Raw genomic sequence first — 24,109 nt, 5'->3', positions numbered from 1 at the left:
TTCTACAACATTATAAATGTACTAAAAGCCACTGAATTGTACACTTTAAAATAAATTATGTGTTGTGAAATTTTATCTCAATAATAATAAAAACATGACAAAAAATTTAAAAATTTCTGTGCTTTTAGAAGTCATGACTATTTTTGGTTCAGGGTAGTAGCAACTGGAAGAGAACATAAAGGAGCATTGGAGTTTCTAAAAATATTTTATTTTTTATGAATAGGGGTTTTACAAGTGCATTCATGTTGAGGAAATTCACACCATTATTCTTATGTGTTGGATGTGCACTTTTGTAATATTAGTTATGTGTCAGTGAAAACTATGAAAAGTAATAGATTTTAAATACTAAAAATGTTTTATAGAGCCATTTATAATTCAATATATGGCATCTCAAAAATTTAAATCAATGTGTGGTTAAAATATACAATGTAGCTTCAAAACTAAAAACCTAGTGTTATCTGAATGCTTATTGAATTAAATAATATACCAATCTTAAAAAGAAAAATAAAATTTAAAAAGCAATTAGTAATCTTAATGTTATAAATTAGAGATTCACATTTAGTTTAAGATATTTTAAAGAATACTTGAAGTGGAAATAGTTAAAAACACCAACTATTAAGAATGTCAAGTAAAATAATCAATGACATCCAATGTAACATCATTTTTTTCAATTCATAGCCAGGACCTACATTTGGAAAATTCTTTCTCTCCATTTCTATCTTCATAAAGCCTCCAAAAGCTAGATGACATTAGAGACAGATGATCATGTCAGAATTACATCTATTTCTAGTGAATTTTTATTGCTAATTATAACTGGACAATACTGGACATGTTTCAAAACTGCAACTATAATTTTATACAGGTGATTTCTATCAAAGATACTTAGGCAAGACTGAAACACTTGACTATGTGGCAAACTTAAAACTTTTGTTTGTTTGTTTAAATTTTATTTTTCATGTCCATTTTTTGGAAGAATCTTCAATGATCTCTATTAATATAGATGACATTTTGTCTTTAAGGATTTTCTTGTCCCCAAAAGCATCTATGGTGATGGACAGCAATTTATAAACAAGTTTCAATCCAGTGTGTTTTTAAAATATTCAGTAGATTTGATACAAATATTTACCAGTAACAAGGACTATCCAATGCCTACTATCAAAATTAAATATAATACAAGCCAAGCAAATTTTTAAAATCTCACCTAAAGACTTAAAGGTATAGGTAGAGTCTTCTCACAAAGGAATATTATATGCTGAATAATATATATATATATATATATATATATATATACATAAATATGACTTTTGTATTTATTAGCAAAATTGATAAATACAATATCAGATTCAGTCACAGAAATTCATCCATTTTTTTTTCTAATGAATTTGCCCTATATTCCTTTACAGAAGCCCTTTCTGGTACTTAGGCGGCATGGCTAGCCAAATTTCTTAAGTTATAATGAACACTTATCTTAAGAATGCTCTCAAGTCCTATTGCTAAGTACATAAATGACAGTAATATAACCAAGGGAGAAGTTCTCATATAAAAAGAGAAAATAAATTTTACTTAATCATCAACATTTTTAAAAGGCAAAAATTCTAAATATTGGCTACCCCTTTTTCTATTAGCATGCCATGATATCTAATGTGATCCTTATTATCAATAACTAATAAAAATAACAATTAACTTCATAAGGCACAAGAACACAAGTTTACTTCAAGAGGAAGACTGTTGCAGCTTCTTGGAAATACCAAGTGCTAAGTTTAGCATTAACTAACCCATGCCAAAACTACTCACTCTTGTTTGGCAGCACATATTCTAAAATTGGATCTAGCCTGGAATGAACTGCTGCTCTATTCACTGAGTCATTGCCTATGGAATTTCCATTTCAGTTCTATGGTTTTGCTGATTTCCCTACAAACAAACATGTGATAAGCTTCCTCTTACACATGCATCATAATAGAGTTTCATACTACAACTATATTCCTCCAGTGTTGGTGTAAACAGGAAAAGGAAAATGATCCAGAAGAAAGTATTCATTTCTTGCCTTTATCCCAAAGAATGCCTGAGAGTTGAAGAATTTTTCATCTTATGCTATCATCTGTGATTATTTTGGATCTTGGAAACCCGTTGTCACTAAAATTTCATTTTGTTGCAGTGTACTTTGTTTCCCTTTCCAAATGTGTTTTTCCTAACATGTTATTCAGAACATGAAATGCTTGACTGACAATTATCCAATTCCTCACAATTAGAAAATTCTCAGAATTTTCTATGTTAATAAACTCCATTTGTTAGTTCCAAATGCCACATGAATATCACCTTTCTTTTCATCTAATGTACATATATGAAATATTTATACAGAAAAGTATAATTTGCTTTTGTGAATGAGGAAAGGGAAATTTATTTAGAAAAATACAGACTGAATACCATTGATTTATATGCTATAATTTTCCCATTTGAAAATAAAATGATTGTCTCATATGATTTCCAAAAGATCAATTTTGACTATAATACAAACATTTCTGAAATAAATTAAAATAAGGCATAATTACAACTTATTCCCCAAAATATTTTCCTATAATTATAGCTACCATATATCAATTGATTTTAATTTGAAAAAACTTGTTATTTTTTATATACTGATTTAAATTTTAGATGAACTTTTTCAATGAACTTTTTTAAAAAAAAAAACATTGAGTTTTGCTTCATTGCAAGTTTTCAGTTTATACTGAGAATGACAAGGCTATTCTATTTAAATCTGTATTTAATATATAAAAAAACAATTAGAATTCATTGTATTATTTCTTATTGCTTGCTAATTTTTTTCTGTCTAGATCATAATATGCATGAATAAAGGCAGAACTTGTCATATCTGTGCTCAAAAATGTTAAAATGAATTAATGAAATATACTTTCATATTATATTTTTTAGTGCCTCACAAAGAGGATGAACTCAATAATTACCAGCTGTTTAATAAGGTGGTAATGAAAAGAGCTATTTGTAAAAGAGACACACCATATTAATACTCTTAAAAATCATTGTCCATTTTAAAATGCTGAGTTAAGGTATTTTTCTGTGGAAGCAACAGTTAATGTGTTTTGCATGTACAGAAGTGTCAGAAGAAAATAAATGAAATGAATTTTTCTTTTCACAATGCAAAACATTAAATTCATCATTAAACAAAATGTAATTATTAGGTGGTTATTTATGCTACTCCTTTATTCTTTCGCTTTTTTCTCTTTTTGTAGTCCATTCCCTTTTCAGTTATCACATTAGTAGTTACCAATATAAAATGAAGAGAGTATGTTGGGGTGTGAAGTAAACAGGATACCAGTCTGCAACTGAGTTCCTATTACCATCACTAACCTACAATGTTAGCTAATGACAAAGAGGATTATAACAAGCACCATAGATCACATTGAAGCTTATTTGTGGGTAATCCTAGTTTTATCTCTTCCAACTTGAAAAAAAAAAAGCATGTAAAAGCATCACAAAATTTATCATGAAGAATTGTTGAAATAAATGACTATGCAGCATCTTCCAAATTATGGAGAACTGATGTGTATTATTAAACACAATATAAAATATCTGTTCAATATCTGTAGCAGGGAAAGACAATAAGAAATGACAGCCACAGATTATATAGTTCTTTATGATGCAGAGTAGTCTGATGTGTATATTATACAAGGTTGAATAGGACTGTAAATACTCCAAGGGAAATAAAAGCACAGATATTAAATGCAAACCTGAAAACATATGAGGGAGACAAGAATGATGAAGTAGCCTAACATAATCCACATATACATAGTTTATTAAAGGATAACAATGATTTATCACTTCCCAGTGCATTAACATGCTTTAAACATCTTTCCATAAATATTACTGAAAAGGTTTCATATACAACTTGTTTGTATTAATGAAATGTAATTTTTACAGACTCCAAGAAAACTTTAATGCCAGTTTTTATCTTCCTTTCACTTTCTGATGGATGGTCCTATATATTCAATAAGTCAACAAGATATTTATTTCCTCAAATTGGAAATATCTCCTTTCCCTTCCTCCCACCATTCCAGTCTAAACGTTCATCTTCATCACAGCACTCTGGAATTATCACAACAGACTCTACAACTTATTTTCCCATCACACAACCCTCAAATCCACATTGTACGTGTCTACTATGTTAATCTTTCTATATATTCATATTTTTATTTCCCTTCTCAAATATTTCATCTTTTAACCATGTCCAGAATAAAGCCCTATCTACTGACTTGTCCTCCAAACTTTGGCATCATATTGGCAGTTTAACCCTAACACTTGGATCTCACCAAACATGAGTTTTACATTTGAACTAGGTTGTCTTTCCCAGTGTTATGCAGGCAACCAGTTCCAAATGGATCCTTTTCTTGTGCTTTTTTTCTCCCTGGCTGGAACTCACCAACCTTCTTCTCTACATAACTAAATCTCATGAAGTTCTTTTTGCCTCCAAGTCATTCTTTAGATGTCTGAAAACATGTTTGATGATATTGTTTACTTGTTAAGTATTAAATATATTAATTTCTATGTCCTCTCTAAAATCAAGATATGGTTCATATTTAACATTTCTTTTCTCCATCCCTACCCATCTACCTTGCATTCTCCATATGGTCAGTAAATGAACTTAAAATATATAATAGGGTCTCTAGTGTAAAAATTGTCCTTAAAAGCCCCATCAATTTGGACTTGAAAATATATTTTTTTAAACAGTGCTTTTCTTTTAATATGTAGTTTCATGCTTAGACAATATATATGCTCTCTAAACCCTCAGGGCACAATCTGCTTTCAAAAAATTTCTAAGCAAACTTATTTTTCAAAAGCAATATATAATTTTAGGTCAATTTTACATTTCAATCATCACATATTTTGTGTGAGCTGCATCTAAATTCAATTTTGAATATTATAAAATCACCAAGTGGATCTGAGTGATATTAATAATTATTGAGGGGTTATAAATATTCCCAGAGAATTAATCACTGTTTTATTTGGCATCAAAAATAGTCTAAATACCTTGCTGAAGTATAACCTTTTTGTTTTCCAGGTGGGAATGTGAAACATTCCATCCACAGAGAAAGATGCTCCTCACATTCTATCAAGTTTCACTTCCACTACTCAAGGCTTTCAATTATGTAACACTCTAAGAAGTGGTAAAATGTCAAGATTAACATATTTTAACTCATGATAAATATGCTTACAGGGCCCTCTGGAATCAAACCTTCCTGCAAGGCCTTTTATTATTCTACTTTCATGTGGCAGATTTTTAATAAATCAAATACTGAGGAGGCACAAAAGCAAATGAGATGAAATTAAATCATGCCCCAATGTTTCACAAAATAGCAAATTTACACCAACACAACAGAAATATAACCATTATGTCTGCAGTCATATACTGATGACAATTACATGTCATTTCCACCACCATGCTAGGAAAAGTGAATGAAAAGATAAATCTTAAAGATAATTCCAAGATTTTTATCTTAAAGGAGAATAATACTTTGAGAATTTTACAGAGTATAGCAAAAGTATGTTTTATGCTAGTTTTTAATAGGATAAAATTGGTCTGCAAGTTTAAATAAAGTGGCAGAATTTTAACATGTTTAGTTATATGTTTTGATATATGCCTAAGACAGATAAATTCACCTCAGGCCTTCACATTGCTGCCCATAGGAAAGGAAAAATGATATAAGAGGCTATGAATTATTTAAACTAATGATGATACATACCTAAAACTGGTTTTAAATCTTTCAAAAGTGCTGAGGGAGAAATAAAATTCTATTTCTTTGAACTACAAATGTATGTATTTTTTTTGCCTTGTCACTGTAAAAAATACAACAACAGCTAACAGTGTGTTCTAGAAAGAACTGTGAAAAAATTTAGAAAAGTAGAACTCACTAAAACCATATATAAAATATCCCAATTAGAATCGGACTCATATTTTAAAACTTCACCATCTGAATCCAGAAAAAAAACTTTCTCAGTGTACACAAAGACTTGAAGTAAATATCATGACTGAAAAATTGACCATGAGAATGACAAAGACATGATGACCACAAAACAGACTGGTCTAATAAAAAAATAGATAAATAAAGGAGATATATGGAAAAGACTGGTGGTAGCAAGGAAGCAGAGCAAATAGAAGGTAACAGATATATATTATGGTGGAACAGAGCAACTGGTTATAAACAAAATGATCATGAAATTCAGAAGAGTAGAATGAGAGGTAGAAATATTTCCTCCTTGTTTGATACATATAGTTAATAGTTATTAAGTGAAATCCATCTGTAATATGAGTTGGGTAAAATTTAGTATAAGTTGTAGTTCAGACTTCACCATAACTACATCTCAGGATTGAGAGGATGAAATTTTATATGTGTGAAAGTTCTATGTAAATTTAAAATGATATATTCATGTAAGACAGACAGTATCTAGTTAAAATGTAGACAAAACCTCTCATTCCAGAGAGGGCAAAAAATGAGCTTTCCAGGGCAGAAAGGAGAAAATTTCCCTCTGGTCCACTCCCAGATTTTCTTGGAAGAATACCCTCTGTAGTTGTGTAAAGAGCTGGCACTGGACACAAAGCAAAGACACTAACTATGAAACTGGACAAATGGACATGTGGTCAATGTCACAAAAAAAACTGTGTGGGAAAAATAATTTTAATCCATGGAAGAAATAAATTCCCTTCCTTCTTTCTTAACCCTCATAAACATTCTTTGTTGGCAAAAGTGAGAAATTAAATTATGTCCATTTTGCCCCTTGGAGGCAGGAAATAGAAGAGCAGGAAAAAAATCATAAAATGTGCCAAAATATATAATATTTCTCTTCAATACCAACTACTAGGATAGAAAAAGGAGTCTAATATGCACCAGATATATGTACATTGCTATGACTGTTTTAAAGCTAGGGAACTAAGGCTGAGCAAAATTAAATAAAGTCTTTAAGGCCACTTATCAAACACCACAAAGGCAATAGTTGAGTCTGGGATTGTATCATATCAAGCTCTAGCATTTTCCACAACAAAAATACAGTCTCCTATTAAAAAGGGGTGAGGGCTAAAATGATGAAAAGGCAAACAACCAACCAATATTTATAGGTTCCTTTTGAACTCTACTAATAGATTTTACAAATATCATGAAACTATGTAAAACTTCTATTAACATTTTAAAGTTAAATACCAGTTTCTCCATCTCTGATCATTTAGTTCTCAAAGGGATCAAAATCCTTTCTATGACATTAGAAGCACATGCAATAAGTAATGATGGTGAAACACCCTACATTTTTCTAGATAAAGCACACTATCACAAAAATACAGAGCAGAAAAGAGCTTAGAAACAATGCATTCAAAGCACATCATTTTATAAATAAGGAAATTAAGGCTCAGATAGGTTAAGTGACTTGCTCAGGGTCACAGAACTTGTCAGTTCCAGACTCAAGATCAGAATTTAAATCTCCAAGCTTGTAGTCCAGGGATGTGTTCTTCTGCAAACCCTTCAGTCCAGAAGACCCTCAAAGTTGAGTGTTAATAAAGTAAGCCACATGGCAAGTAACAAATAGAGTTGATTCATACCAAAAATGGGCTGCCAGTCACTGTGATAAGATCTGTTTCTTTCTGAGAACCATGGTTTCCTGCTGGATTGGGGAATCCAAACTGGGTTTCTTCCTCCTGTCCAAAGAAGTCGGAGTCAGGATGTACATTCCAATCCGCTTTGGTTGGTGTCAGTAGTTCTGAAACACTGTTTTCACAAAGGGTGCTTGAAGGAGTCAGAGCTTCTGTGTCCACTGTTAACTTATTGCTGGGTGTCAAAGTCTGGGGCTCTGGACTCGAGTTTTTCATTGCCAAAGAACCCAGAGACCCCAGTGGCCCCACACTTACACTGGAGACATCATCCATATCTAAGGGACCCTGCTGAAAAGCAGCAGCTGTCGTTCCAAAAAAGAGAGAGGTATCCAGGCTCTGAGGAAGGTCACTGGTGGCCATCAAGGCCCGAGGGTCCACAGCCTGCCCTAGAGAATTATTATTGTTGGCAGGCAGATTCCCTGCCAGAGTGGAGCTCACAGAAGCCACATCAATAGTCAGGATTCCAGAATTGACCAATGCGGTGTCCAGCACTGCAGCAGAACTCTTGCCAGGCACATCAGAGAAGAAAGACACTATCTCTGCATCGCTGAGATCATTCTGTCCCTGGCTGGTAAGCTCACTGCTGGGCGTGAGAGAATTTGCAGCTTCAAGCTGAGCTAAGAGATCCTGGCCAAGGTTGTGCCTTTTGGCCATGTGGGTCTTCATGCTGTGCTTGGATGTGAAGAGTTTATTACAGGTGGAGACAGGGCAACGACTCTTCCAAGTCTCCACATCCTGCAGGTGTTTCTTGGAGTGAATGTAGAGACTACTACGAGCAGAAAACCTGGCACAGCAGCCTTCCACAGGACACACGAAAGGTTTTGTGCCCAGGTGGGTTATGCTGTGGCCTTTCAGATGCTCGGCCCTTGTGAAAGATTTCCCACAGCCTTCTACAGGGCACGTGAACCTCCGGTCATCATCATGCTTCCTTTTGTGCCTTAAGAGTTTGGACATGCTGGTGAAATTCCAGCCACAGCCCTCAAAGTCACAAAGGAAAGGTCTCTCGCCTGTGTGGCTCCGCAGGTGAATTTTCAGCCTACAAGCCTTGTCATACTGTTTACTGCAGCCAGGGAAAGAGCAAGCAAAGAGTTCCTGTTCCCTGAAATGGGCGCGGTTATGGGAAAACAGGGCACTCACGGTAATAAACGTCTTCTTGCAGCCGGAAAACGCACATTGGTAGGGCCTCTCTGGCTCGAAGTGGCTGCGCTGGTGGGCACTGAGCTTAGCCTGCGTGGGGAAGCTCTCCTCGCACACCTCACATTTGAAGGAGTTCTCCTGCTCATGGCCCTTCATGTGTGCTTTGAGGTTGTACACAGTGGTGAAGCTCTTTCCACAGCCCTCCACCGGGCAGCCGAAAGGCCTTAGTTTGTCATGCGACTGCAGGTGCCTCTTGAGCTTGTAAGATGTGGTGAAGGTCCAGCCGCAGCCGCCCAGGGGGCACTTGAAGGGCCTCTGACCCTGGCTGCTGCTGTGCGTCAGCAGGTGCACCTTCAGCTGGTGTTTCTTGGCGAAGGTTTGTCCGCACTGCGCCTCGGGGCACAGGTACAGCACCACGCCTGGGGCCGGGCCCAGCGGCCCGCGAGGGCTCTGGGCGGCGGCCCGGCCCTCAGCCTCCTCCTCAGGAGCCGGGGCCGGCGCAGGTTCCGCCGGCTCGGCCAGCAGGAGCTCAGGCGGCAGCTCTGGGCAGTCACCCAACTGCGCGGTGTGCGGGAACCCGGCTGGCGGCGGGGCAGTTAGACCCCCAGGCTGCGGGAAAGGCGCGACCCCAGGCTCCCAGGCCGGCAGCGGGGGCGTGGTCAGGGTGAGGACGCCGTTCTCAAAACGCAACAGCAGGTCCTGGTTATGGATAGTGATGGTGCCTGCGAAGGCCGCCCCGTGGCCCGGGCCTGAGGCTGGAGCCGGGATCGGGATCGGGATCGGGACCGGGACCGGGACGGAGACCGGGACTGGGGCCGGGCCCGGGGCCGCGGACAGGCAGCGGGGGCCCAGCGCAGGGCGGCCCGCGGGGTTCGCGCCGCTCTCGTTCCCCTGGGGCCCCAGGCCCGCTTCGGCCTCCTCCCTCCACACGGGCCCTTCGGCCTGATCGGTGCCCGAGGTCTCCACGTCGCCACCCACCGGGTCAAGCAGCACCAGGAAGAAGTCGTCGCCGCCGCCGCTCGGGTGATTCGGCCTCGGCGCCAACGGGCTCGGGCTTGGGCCCGGGCCCCGGCCCCGTGAGGCCCTGCGGGCCTCCTCGCTCCGCGGCACGGGCCCGCCATCTTGGGCCCCCCGGAGCAGTAGAAGGCGCCGCGCGGGGGCCTGACCAGCCGGCGGGTCAGGGCCTCGGTGGACCCCGCCGCCGCCCGCGGGGCAATAACCGCCGCTGCCCTGTCTTGTCCCGCGAGCCGGGAGCAGCCTCGGGATTTCCATCTCTGCGTCCGTGAGGCTCGGCTGGAACCGGAGCCGCGGCGGAGGCGCGACCCCGCCCCCTGCCGCGGGCCCGAACACGTTCCTGAGAGGGAAAAAAAAAAAAAAAGTGCAATGCGCAGAAAGTGGCCCTATCAGATATTAAAACGTATTTAACGCCACAGTGATTTAAATATTCTGGTACTGGGCTTCTGGAACAAATAGGAAGCCCAGACTCAGAGCCTGATGCGCATAAATAAGTTCCACAGTTTATATTAGTAAGTAATCAAGATGGTCTTTTGAGGTAATGAGGAAATGACAGCTCATTCAGTATTGGTTCTAGAGTACCTAGGTTTCTATCCGATAAAAGCAATGTAAATCTGTACCACATTGTATATACCTAAATGAACACACCCCAACCTCTCCTGGCAATGAGCATGTTGCTTAATACGTTTTGTGGATTAAAAATTATTGACAGGCTGACTGGCTGGATGGATTGATGGATGAGAGAAAATTTCTGAGAAAATGAAGTATGTGTCACCATTAAATTACCACAGTGCTAGGATTTCTGTTGCAGATGCCCCTACTCAAACTTCTATACTCTGAATTATCTTAAGCAAGGTCCTGGGAAATATTTTCCACATAGGATTTTGTCAGAGAATAGAATAGGAGATGGGGCCAAAACACATTAGCACAATTCTGCTTAGAAATGCTAAGCCTGGAGAATGGCACAATTTATGCTGGGATCTGGAAAACCTAATCTGCACCTGGGTTCTCCCTGTACAGTGCTCAACCTAAACCAACTCTTTGCCCTTCCATCCTCAGTTACCATTATCACCATGGTAAAGCTCATGTCCAATCTCACAACACAATGAAGATATTCTTTGGTTTACTCTAGTTTCTCCAGCACATGGATGCCTGTGGACTGACAGGAAATGCAGTAAACTGGGGTACCTGCTCTCATGGAAGTGTGGTTGCCCAGTCTTACTGTAATGACATGACCTTTGATGCCTAGTGATCTTATTAGTGATGATGATCCTCCAACTGATTTGCCATAGGCAGTTAACATAAATATAGGGTGAAATGTCTGGTAGGAGAAAGGTTTAGGGTGAGGATTAGGTATGGGGTACTTAGCATCTAAATAACCCTGGCCCCCCTCACCTTTGAGAGATAGAGGACACTTGCTGGTCTCCGGACTGGAAAAATCACATTTTCTTCATCCATAACAATTCAAACCTCATCAAGATTTATTTCTACAACCCATATTTTCCTTTCTGTTACATTTTTTTCTTGGAGTAAGCATTTTTAAAATCTGAGCTATATAAGACTGAATAAAACACACTGTAGGTTTAGATGATTTATACAAGTAACACCCATGTAAATCAGGAACCAGGTCAAGAAACGGACCATTGCCAGCCTTCCAGAACACAGCCACTTTATTCCTCCCAATCATAGCCCACATCGTCCCAGTGGATATATAAGTCATTATCCTGATGTTGTGATAATCTTTTCAGTGCTTTTCTCTATAGCTTTACCACTTTTGTATGCATCCCTAAACAATGCATTTTATATGAAGTTATGTAAATGTAATCACACTGCATGCTTCTTCTTTCAGCGTTTATTGTATGTTTCTGTCGTATGTAAGAGACCCATCCATGTTGTTCATAGTAGCTTCGGGTAAATCCTTTGTCTCCGTTGTTGACTAGCGTTCCAGTCTGTGCTTATAAACAGTGATTGTGATGTGATTGTACCATTCCGTTCTACAATAAATGGACACTAGGGTCATTTCTAGTTCTTGGCTGTTATGTCTGTTCTTGTGCATTTCTCATGGAACACATGGGTAAAAGCCTCTCCGGAGTATACATCCCAGAATAGAATCACTGATCCATAGGATATACATATGTTCAGCTTTCCAAAGCAATGCCAAATTGTTTTCTGTAGTGGTTGTGCCAATTTTCAACCACACCAGCAGCCCATAGACATCCCTCTGGCCTATTTATTCACCTACACTAAATATTGCCAGCATTTAATCTTTGCCAACATGGCTGTGGACAATACCCCAAATATAATAAGCTTTATCACATTATCATGTTTATGAACCTTTGGGGTTTGCTTTTCTGTGGGAGGACTGGACCAAATTTAACTCTTTCCACAAAATTTCCTATGCATTATCCATTTTGTGCTTACTGATTTAATGGGTTTGTTACCTATTTCAAATACCAGTCCATAAGTGTGGCTGTGCTATTCCCTTGTGTGTGTGTGAGTGTGTGGGTGCATGTGTGTGTGTGTTCACTTGCTTTGGGCTCTGTTTTATTGAACAGAAAATCCTAGTTATGATACAGTCAAACTGATCATTCTTTTCTTCATGATTAGTGATTCCACTTTTTTTTTGTTGTTGTTGTTGTTTTTTGGTACCAGGAATAATTGAACCTAGGGGTGTTTAACCACTGAGCCACATCCTCATATATATATATATATATATATATATATATATATATAGAGAGAGAGAGAGAGAGAGAGAGAGAGAGAGGAAGGAAGGAAGGAAGGAAGGAAGGAAGGAAGGGAGGGAGGGAGGGAGGGAGGGAGGGAGGGAGGGACAGGGTCTCACTAAATTAGGCCTTGCTAAATTGCTGAGGCTGACTTTGAACTCACACAATCCTCCTGCCTCAGCCTCCCAAGCCCCTGGGATTACAGGCATGCTCCACTGTGCCCAGTTTAATACTATACTTTCTTAATATGTTTTAAGAGATTTTTTTCTGTTTTAAGCAACACTGGGCCAAAAATTATTTTCTGTATCGTCTTCTAAAATTTACATAGTTTTGCCTCTCACAGGCAGGTCTTAATCCACTTGCACTTGAAGTTTGTGTACGTGTACGGTGGTGGTGAATAGGGTTCCTTTCATGTGGATATCCAGTTTTCTCAGTGAACTACTTGTTGAAAAGTCTTCCATTTTCTACCTGATTTATGGTGCCATTAATTGAGCATCGACATAGGGTTGGGCTAATTCCTATACACTCTATTATGTGCCACGGACCTATTTAAGTATTTGAAATACAACACTAACTTAATTACCAAAGACCAATATTCAATCCTGATATTTGGATAGAATGAGTCAATTTTACCTTGGTCTTCAAATGTACCTTATCTATTTGGGGTCCATTTCATTGTACCTAAGTTATCAATTCATCATGGAAAGTTGTAGGGCCAAGGGTCTCTCAGAGTGGGATTCTAACTAGGGCTGTGTTGATATTTTAGATTTGACTACTTTTCAGTACTACATGTTTGGTTCATGTCTAAGGCATATCTCTTCTTTTAATCATATCTCTTTGAAGCCATGCTTGATGGCACATGCCTGTAATCCCAGCAGCTGTGGAGGCTGAGGCAGGAGGATTGAGTTCAAAGCCAGCCTCAGCAACTTAGCAAGGCCCTGAGCAACTTAGTAAGACCCTGACTCAAAATATAACATTAAAAAAGTGGACTGATAATGTGGCTGACTAGTTAAACACCCCTGGGTTCAATCTCTGGTAATAATAACAATGATAATAATAATAATAATAATAATAATAATAATAATAATATATCTCTTTGAGTGTGACTATATTTTATACCATTTTTCTGAACATGTGACATTTTATCCTAGGCATGTCATATTTAGCAAATACTATCTTTGTATTTTTTGGTTTTTGAATGTTTTTATTAGTGTCTTCTAGTTATACATAATGTTGGGGTTCAATTAGACATTATCGTACATATGTAATACATAAGTTGCTACCCTTGAGTCCTCACTACTTCTGCTTTTCCTCTTCTTCTCCTTCCCCTGTTCCTCTCCTCTACTCTCCTGGTCTTCCTTTTATTTATTTGTAGATTTTTTCAATTGGTGTTTTATAGACTTACATAAAGGCGAACTTCAGTGTGATGTAGTCATATATGTACATAGCATAATTTGGTCAATTTCACTTATTAAAATGTGTTGCTTAGAAATATATGATAGGCTTTCCTTTTTAATTTGTTCTTTTAGTTTTACATGACAGTAGAATGCATTTTGACATATCATGCATACAACCATTCTTGTGGTTGTTTACATGCTGTGAAGTTATACTGGTCGTGCATTCATATATGAACATAGAAAAGTTATGTCTGATTAATTCTACTATCTTTCCCATTCCCATCCTCCCTCCCTTCCTCCTATCCCCACCCCCCATCCAATCTGGTGAACCTACACTCCGCCCCCACCCCCACCGCATCTATTGTGAGTCAGCATCAGCATATCAGAGACAGCATTCAGCCTTTATTTTTCTGTGATTGGCTTATTTCACTTAGCATGATAGCCTCCATATATTAGGCTTTTCTACTTGACTTTTTATCCCACAAATTCCTAAGCTCCTTTATCGATTCCAATAAAACACTTGGAAAATTTTGCATGCACATCCATAACATCGGCAAATAATGCCCATCTGTCTTTTTCCTTTCCTAACATTTTATTCTTTTTCTTCCTTTATTGGTCTCTCTGGGACCACTGCCTGCCCCACCCCAGGACTATTGGATAGAAGTAAATACAGTGGACATCCTTACTTGATGCAGCTCTCAAAGAGAAAAATTTATACATATAATACATACATGGAGTATAACTTCCCATTCTTGTGGTTGTTTACATGTTGTGAAGTTATACTGGTCGTGTATTCATATATGAACATAGAAAAATTATTAACTCATTGTTAAGAATGATATTTGCTATAGATGTTGTGTTCTGTAGCAATCTGGATCCAATCACAACATAGAAAGCTTACAGTCTGGACCAAGGAAGTCGAATAAAAAAAAAAAAAGAGCTATAAAACTATCATATAAGTTTTAATAAAAGATGGAAGAAAACTCCATGTGGAGTTTTCTGGAGCAGGGGCTCCATAAGAAAGAAAATCTCAGAATGTGGGCAACTCCCCAAGACTGGAGTTCACACCTGATTGAAAAAGAATCTGCTGGATGGTGGAGAATTCCTCTGTTTTGCCAGTGCCAGATGTGGAGTACAGAAGCCGAATTGGTGTATAGTCACAGAGCAACTCCCCAGAGCATTGTAGTATGGGGATGGTGCATAGCTGGTGACATGTATATGGGGATGTGCAGTAGGATTGAGGAGTCCTGGCTCAGTGAGAAGCCTGAAGTAAAAATGCCCTGTGGATAGTGGCTACAATTTGGTGGAGGTGGGGGCCGGGGGTGGAGGTGGGACCGGGATCTTGGTATCAGGAGTGCTGCAGTGATGGAAGGACTGCATAAAGCTGAGTACGTGTGTGTGTGGGGGGGTAAATATGTAGAGAGAAACTGTGGACAGGTGACTTGGAACACAGGGTGATCTTACCTAGAAAGCCACAAGAAACTTATCAACAGACCAAATCAGATCCACACAACTGCTGAGGGCCCATGTCTGTGACAGACCACCAAAAATGTTCTCAAATCCACAACTGTGAAAGCCATTTATAAATCGTAGGAGGGCCAGTTAGTTTCTCTTTCAGTATCCCACCAGTGCCCTCTACTAAGAAAGCATAGCATACTGCTCTTTGGTGTTACTCTGAAGTAGAGATGCTTAAAGAATCCCCTTCTTTATCAGAGAACATACACTGAAGGGTGAATTTGGAGCTGAGAGGCCCTAGGTTGATGACTGGCTTCATAGCCTTCATCGGGTTAGAGGAGTTGCTTCTCTTTTTAGTTTGCTCAAACAGTCGGTGCCCTACCCAGTTGCTTAAAAATGGAAGATTATCTACAACCCTGTTGCTTCTCCGGTAAAAATAAAGACTAAAGCACTTTTTAAAGCCATTTCAGGACTTGTAGTTGACTCCTTAGAATTCTTGTTGGTCCCAGAATTCCATGGCCTATACTGAGCTTGCCACACAACCCAGGCCCTGGCACAAAGAGTTGTTTCCAGCTTAGAGCAGAGGGCCTGTGAGGGCTGCATTTTTATCCTACCCAAGGGGCTCCACCTTCTAGGAGAGCCTTGCTGTGTGATGAGATTGCCTCTTTCTCCATAAGTATGATTACCAAATATTCTCCTCAGGAATGAACCCTTGTATTCCCTAAATGCTGCTGTGCTCTCCTGGTACTTGCACCTGAACTAAACAGGGAGAGAAGATCCTTGGATTTTATTTAAAAACCATGCTATCCATAGCCCTCTCCTAGCCATAGCTTCCCATGTCGGGCTTCAAAGTGTATAGACCTAACTCTATTGGCAGTTGGAGTGTTTACACTGAACCTGTCTCATTTGGGTTTATGGTGAAAAATTGACAAATTTGATGGGACAAAAGAAGCATATGGGTTTTCCATCCCCCCCAACCCCCGGCAAATAATCCAATGATTAGTAATTGAAGTGGCAACATGTATTGAGAGGAAGGTACACTTTAATTGGAAAAGATATTTTTCTTTTGCTGGGCCAATATTTGAGAGATATCATGACATAGACCAAAGCCAGACTATTTTAATAGTTGTTAATCCTTTACGGTTCCTTCCTGGAACTGCCAACACCTAGATCATGTATACATTTATCCTTCAAATGCTGGTTCTGCCTGCAGCCCATTGCGACTATCCTGTCACTCTGGCAGTGGAGAGACACAAATATAAAATCGGAAATTCTTCCACTAATCTTCAGGAGCATTCCTTTATGCCTGCTCCCTGGATAGCTGTCATCACTAGAAGTCCAATAAGCCATTGTCTCTTCCTATAAATTGCTTAGAACCAGGTTTAGTGGAAATGCACACATCCAATATGCATTTTCCGAGGGAAGGCTGCAAGGCTTTAGTTGCCTCTCCATGCAGAGGAAAGGGAGATTTGAGAGTTCCCCACGTGTCACGGGCTGGATGGGAATAATTAAGCATTGCATCCTCCCACTGACAACCTGAATGATCCTTGACTGGTTATTTCTCTGAATCCACACGTAAGAGGATAATTGGAGGTGTGGACAGCATAAAGGTGCAATTCTTGCTCACTGTGTCCCTCACCCCTGTGTTTCTCTGACAGTGGATGCATAGCTAGAGCCAAAGTTTGCTAGCTCCTGAAGATTCAAATAGTCGAGGATCAAGGAAGCGAGATGGAGAAATTGAAGTTCCCTTTGTGTGAATCTGTGAATGAAAGGAGTCAGACAACAAAGTACAGAGTATATTTCAAGGAGAGAAAGGGAGAAAAAGCTCTGAGAATCAATAAAGAAGTGAAGGGAGGGCTGGGGATGTGGCTCAAGCGGTAGCGCGCTCGCCTGGCATGCGTGCGGCCCGGGTTCGATCCTCAGCACCACATACCCCAACAAAGATGTTGTGTCCGCCGAGAACTAAAAAATAAATATTAAAAATTCTCTCTCTCTCTATCTCTCTCTCTCCTCTCTCTCTCTCTCTTTAAAAAAAAACGAAGTGAAGGGAAATCTTAACAGCTCAAAGATTCAGAAAGGCAATGCAGAGGAAAGCATGATGCAAGTCTCAACAATGGGGTTCCCCAGCAAAGGGATGAAAACCAGACACCAGAAGCTTAACATAAGCCTGAGAGTGCATACAACCTGGACAATAACAATGTACTGGAAACCCTAAATGCAGGACAAATCCACACTTCACACAAACTATAAAACCAGTTCAAGTATTTGATCTGAGGGTGTCTCCTACTGCACAGCAAGCTAACTTTAGGGAAGAAAGTCAATATATAGCTCAGCAAAATTCTCAGAGTTGTATAACCAATAGCTATCTATGAGAGGAGTCCTGTTATTATGGATCAGACTACCCTGGGGAGCAGAAATATCGGGGCAATCACAACTCAGGGTTCCTGTGGACATCCTGTTAGTTTAACTGTGTGAGAAACTGCAACACCAGACTGCTTTGGCTGGAGGGTTGAGAGACACATGGGCCTGCGGTATAGTTTGAGCATTGGAGAGAGCAGGCTGAGATAGCGGGTAGAGGACACAAAGGTGGATGGCTCCATCCTCTGTAGCAAAGAGTAAGATCAGTCGCTTGTGGTGTCATCGGGGAGCCAGTTTTGAGGGTACTGAGACTGAGGTGGCCAAATGCTCAGATCCTATGCCTCCCTCTCCAGCATATCTCTCTCTCTCTCTCTCTCTCTCTCTCTCTCTCTCTCTCTCTCTCTCTCTCTCATTTTTCCACTCAACCACTCACATTCTGAGGCACACTAGATATTTGATGCAGGTTAGATATCTGCCTTGCTCCTAAGCATTCAGGCTGCAGTCAGCTGGGATGAATATAGGCCCAGTTAGTGCAGCCCACATGCAGCCAAAAATTGGCTTTCTTCAGCTCAGGAATTGACCATGTCACCAGGTGCACAGACTGTGGACCTCTGGAACACGTGTGATCACACTTGGAAAGAAGCATCTTTAAGACAGATATCTCAGCTTGGAGGAATTTTTTAACTTGTTCTTCTTTTCTTTCTATTCTTTTCCCCTCTGTCTACGCTATCTTTTTTACATTTTATTTTTCATTAATTCCCCTTACTTTTTTCTTAAGTTTAGTATTTTTAATGAACTCTTTTTTTCTTTTCTATCTCAGTTTTCTCCTTATTATCTTAACTCTTCTTAATTGTTCACTCATTCTGTTTTGGCCCATTTTGTTTTGTTTTGTTTTTGGCTACTTTGGTGCCATGATTGTGGTGATGTTTGGTCAACTTCTCACTTTATTTCTATATCTAGTTCGTTTTGATGTTTTCAGTGTTTTAGTTTTTTGTTTGTTTGTTTTGTTTTGTTTTTCTCCTTTTGAGTGCAGCTGTGGATCAAGCCTGGAACCTGAAGCATGCTGGGTTTGTGCTTTGATTCTCGGTGAAACACACCACAAATTTGAGGGAAATTCCTCCTTAATCCAACTATGATCAAATTCCACTTGAACCTTGGTGGATAGTTCAACTTTCAGGACAGGGGATTAAAAAAAAAAGACCCCAGCCAATGACTTTGTACCAAGTAAATAATGCCAGGGGAGGGTGAAGTCCCAATCCAGGATGCTCACCCTAATAGCTTTTCTCAGCACTGAGAAATAACACGAGTCTCATGTTACAAATGCAATGCTACCTATGACAAACCTCAGCATCAATTGCTCCCATAACCTGTAACCCTGAAGTCAGCATATTCTTGACACGACCTGAGTAGTGACCACAGAGTTTGTATCTCATATTATCTGCTCTCCATAGCACATCTGCCTGAACTAGCAAAAGGTCCCCACTATTGTGAGGCTTACAGAGAAAGTGAAAATGTATCCTTCTGGCATTGTGTCAAAATACACCAGTGACTGCGAGAGAAGTAACAGAAAAACTGTGCTGCTAATTCCATTTGGAATTAGTCTCAATCCTACATAACAAGTAAATACTCCAGGCATATCATCAATTGAAGGTTATTTTCTAAAATATCTCTCATGTATAGTCGAAGAGGTGGCATCCTGAAATGTGCATACAACTCAACATAGAAATAAAAGGAATGTGAAAAACAAGGCAATGTGACTCCTTCAAAAGCTCATCTCTCTCTAGTTACTGATTTTAAAGATACTGAGGTGGAAGAAATGTCAGACAAATAATTGAAAAAAAACGATGCTAAATATGATCAAAGAAGATACAAAAATAAATTAATTAATTTAAGGAATATAATGTAGGATATAAAAGAGAATCTCAATAAAGATATAGAGATTCTGGAAAAGAGCCAATCAGAAATCTTGGATTACAAAGCTCAATAAATCAAATTTTAAGAAACTCACTTTAAGGACTCATCAATAGAGTAGATCAAACAGAAGAAAGACTATCAGGGATCAAATAAGTGGTTGATAAACTGTTACATTAGATTGCAATTAAAAATATTCAGAACATTTAAGAGTGCATTTGAAAATAATTGGTCAAAACTGTATACCACATATGCAGGCTAAATGCATAGGGAATCTATTGAAATATATACAGAAAATCTATCACACTTTGGGAATGAGATGGACACAAGGCATTTTGATCGTCAAATAGATGTGAGCAGATGCTCCCCTATCTGCATCAAATTATTGTTAATTTCCCCAAAGAACAAAAAGAAAGAATATTGAAACCTGCAAAAGGGATGCATCAAGTGAAACCCAACATAATCACAGCAATTACCTAGCAGAAACTCTAAAGGCCAGGAGGATGTGGAATGTCATATTTCATGTACTGGAAGGAAATAAAAAGCTATCAATTTGCAGTTCTAAATGAATCAGTTATCATTTGGAATGAGAGGAGAAATTAAGCCCTTCCTAAATAAGCATAAAAAAAATGAATACATGACCACTAAGCCAATGTTACAGAAGACATTTTAAGCATTTCTACATCGAGAAGAGTAACAGGATAAATACAATCCCCTCACTAGAAGATTAGATAATATGAGAACTAGGAAAGAATCAAACATAATTAATTCAGTAAACCATGAAAATGCCAAGACAAATGGTGAAGACAGACATGTATATGGATTGTTGGCAAGATCCAGAAACAAAACAACAAAATAACAGGAGTTATTATATACCTTTCAATAATATCCCTGAATGTCAAAGGTCTGCATTTCACAATTAAATGGAGCAGATTGTTGGACTGATTAAAAAACAAAACCCTTCATTCTTCCACCTGGAAGAAATTCACCTCAACATCAAAACTGTAAAAATACAGAGAATGAAATGATTCAAGATGTTACTTGAAGAAAAAGTGAATGGAAAAGCAAATTGTACTAGGTATACTCATATCTGAACACATAGACTTCAAGCTAAAATTGGTCAGATGAGACAAAAGTATGTGATATAATATAGGTATGAGGTGTTGCCCAAAAGGTCATGTGTGAATCAATGCAACAAATGGTAGAGGTGAAATGACTGGCTTGTGAGAGCCTTAACCTAAGCAGTGCATTAATCTGTCATTAGGGTTTACTGGGCAGTAACTGTATTTATCTAAGTAGTGTGTATCTGAAAAAGCATGGTCATTGGAGCATTTCTTTGCAGTATATTTTCTCTGTGATCAAGGAAGTTCGTTCTCTCTCTCTCTCTCTCTCTCTCTCTCTCTCTCTCTCCACTTCATTATGCAAAGTCCTGATCTACTTTCCTCTGTTATACAGTTCCTCCATGATGTTCTGTCTCACCCAAACTCACATGATAGATATTTTATTTGGCAAATATATACAGTGATTTAAAATGAAATAATGGAAAATGATATTTCAAGCAGTGAAAATGAAAAATCAATCAGGCATAGCTCTAGTCATATCTGACAATAAACAATTCAAGACAAAATCAGAACAAAGAACTTGATGGTTCCATTTTAAAGGTAATAATTCTTCAAGCTAACATAGCAATTGTTAATATATATGCAACAAAAACCAGAATATCTAATTTGATAAGCCTAAGCCTACTGGACTTAAAGGGATTAGATAGGCCCCCAAACTATAATTTTTGGTGACTTTCATACCTTATGTCAGAAATACATTTTTCCTGGATCTCAAGATGGCAGGCCAGAGGCAGGCAACCATCTGTTGTTGCTCCGTGACCCAGGTCTCACCTAGTCAGAATACTGCATCTCAGAGAGTGTAAGAGGACCCCAATACAGCTGATTTCCTCAGAAATTACCAGCAATGTGACCCCCACATGGGGCTCAGAGCCTCAGAGTATAAGCAGGACTCTGGAACCCCAGCGCCCCAAACCCAAAGCCATGAGTTCTAGCTCAAGTGGCTTTGAAGAATCATCTATCAGCACCCCTGTAGAACTTCAGACTGTGTCCACTCCCATGCAGGTCACCTGGCAACTACCTAAGCACAGCACAAAACGCTGTCACCTGGCTCCCCCGAGCCCACCAGTCTCCCTGGTGCTGGAAGCAGACTGACTTCAGTTTGGATAACCTTTCTCGCCATATTTGGGTGGGGACAGCTCTTAGCTCTCAGATCGAATCGCCATTTGGCCAGATTCCAGGTGTTAAGCTCCCTGCACCCCCAGAGGCCTCGGCACAGTGACCAATCAACACAAAAACAGCTCCCAGTTGGGCAGGTGTGCAGTGCAACCAGGGCTCCGCTCACCTGGTGTGAGCCTGGCTGTGAGAGGTCCCGCAAGTGGGAACTGCTCAGTGGGAGAGAGGGGATGGGACTAAAGTTTGGACCCTAACAGAGAGACCAGGAGCTGGGAAATCTCCAGGCAAGAGAGGGAGACAATATAGGGAGCTCAAGCGGTCCCAAAAAGATACCCAAGAAGTGCAGCCTCCCTAGAGACTGGAGGGTGGCACTCCTCACTTCCAGATGCCCTACACCTGGATCAGTCCTCCCACCCTGGTAACCTACACCATCCTGAGGCCAGAGACACCAGCTTAAAACAGACAGCCCCACCTATTGGATGAGAAGAGAAACAGAAAAGAAACAGTTCTCTAAATCTACCAACAACCCTGGTTTCTTCTTTCGAGTATTTTTTTTTTCACTATCTCTTCTATGCCTCTATTCTCTGGCCCTCACATACCCAACATATATGAAACCAAGAACTTTGCATGAAATAGTATTTTGAGGACTGAGTCATCTAAATAATATAAGATAGAGGTGTTGTATATGCCCTTTTTCGTTTTTTTCTTTTATTTTTCTTTTCCCCCTCCAAATTTCACTATTTTAACATCCTGTATTTCTCTAAACACATAAATGTGTTTGTTTTATGTACTCTACTGTCATCCCACGAATTTGTCTACCCTAAATTACTTCCTGTCTATTCTGTTGCTACTAACACTCTTTATTAGATTTATCTTTCACACTTCCTAAGATATAATAACTCTATATGCTGACATCTTTCCACCTCAGCATATTGTCCTACTCCCCATGCCAGTTCATTGTCCAACATCAGAAACTGTAAACCTTTTTACAAAATTACTGATTATATTTTAGATAGTAATTGAATCCAACATTTCTTTACATTGAGACTCAACTCTAATTGTCTTAATCACAACAAATTGCTCATATGTGATATATTGTGGTTATTGGGATTAATTCATATTGTCCTTCCCCACAAAGGAGGGATCTTGGAACCCTACAAGAGAAATAAAAACCTCTAGAGTAACAACACTCCAGACTCACAGAGCTGGAAAGGAAGATCTTACATGAGCAACATAAAAACACAAGGGAAGAAATTACCACAAACAAATCAAGACACCTCATCACTAGAATCATTGGCAGCCATAGCAGAAAAAAGACAGAGAAAGAGTTCTGGATATACATGGTTAAAATGTTCTGTGAAATCAAGCGAGATATAAGAGAGCAAATACAAGCAGTGAAAGATCACTTTGACAAGGAACTACATAAACAAATTCAAGAAGCAAAAGATCACCTCAACAGGGAGACAGAGGTTCTAAAAAAAACAAACAGAAATCCTTGAAATGAAAGAGACAATAAACCAAATTAAAAGCTTTAACTGTTTTGTTTTGTTTTGTTGCATTACAATTCTTATTACACATATATACCACCATTTTTCATATTGGTTTATATATAAAGTATGTTGACACCCAATTCAAGTCTTCTTACTTTGAATAATGATGTCCATCACATTTCACCACCATTGCTAATCCCCTGAACAGCAGATTTTTCAACACAGACCCTTAAAGCTAGAAGATCCTGGAACAGCATATATCAAGCTCTGAAAGAAAATGGGTGCCAACCAAAAACCTTGTATACAGCAAAGTTAAGCTTTAGATTTGACGATGAAATAAAAACTTCCATGATAAACAAAAGTTAAAATAATGTATAGCTAGAAAACTGGCACTACAAAACATCCTTGCCAAAATATTGTATGAAGAAAAATGGAAAGCAACAATAAAAATCAGCAGAGGGAGGTAGTCCCCTAAAGGAAAAAAAAAAATAATCAAAGTAGAAAATCAAGTCAAGTTAAAATAACAAAAATAAACAAATATGGCTAGAAATACCAACCATGTCTCAATAATAACCCTGAATGTTAACAGCTTAAACTCACTCACCAATCAAAAGACACAGGCTAGCAGACTGCATTAAAAAAAGAAAGACCCAACTATATACTGCTTCCAGGAGACTCATCTGATCGGAAAAGACATACAAAGACTGAAGGTGAAAGGTTGGTAAAAATCATACCACTCAAA

At 39.0% G+C, this 24,109-nt stretch overlaps 1 protein-coding gene across 1 annotated transcript; it reads right to left on the bottom strand.

Moving 5' to 3' along the window:
• Positions 1 to 3,787: 3,787 nt before the first annotated feature.
• On the bottom strand, positions 3,788 to 11,785 carry LOC113177430 (zinc finger X-linked protein ZXDB-like). The gene has a single exon (XM_026381965.2). The coding sequence runs from the start codon at positions 10,055 to 10,057 to the stop codon at positions 7,592 to 7,594; it is 2,466 nt and encodes an 821-aa protein (XP_026237750.1). The 5' UTR covers positions 10,058 to 11,785; the 3' UTR covers positions 3,788 to 7,591.
• Positions 11,786 to 24,109: the final 12,324 nt, after the last annotated feature.

This window comes from Urocitellus parryii, chromosome X (assembly GCF_045843805.1).
Source record: "Urocitellus parryii isolate mUroPar1 chromosome X, mUroPar1.hap1, whole genome shotgun sequence".
NCBI classification, from domain to species: Eukaryota; Metazoa; Chordata; class Mammalia; order Rodentia; family Sciuridae; genus Urocitellus; species Urocitellus parryii.
The sequence above is the reverse complement of the archived record's forward strand: the minus strand, read 5'-3'. Positions and strand labels throughout refer to the sequence as shown.

Bases quoted from the DNA above. Each gene is read 5' to 3' on its own strand.
- LOC113177430 (XM_026381965.2), bottom strand. From the start codon at position 10,057: ATGGAAATCCCGAGGCTGCTCCCGGCTCGCGGGACAAGACAGGGCAGC.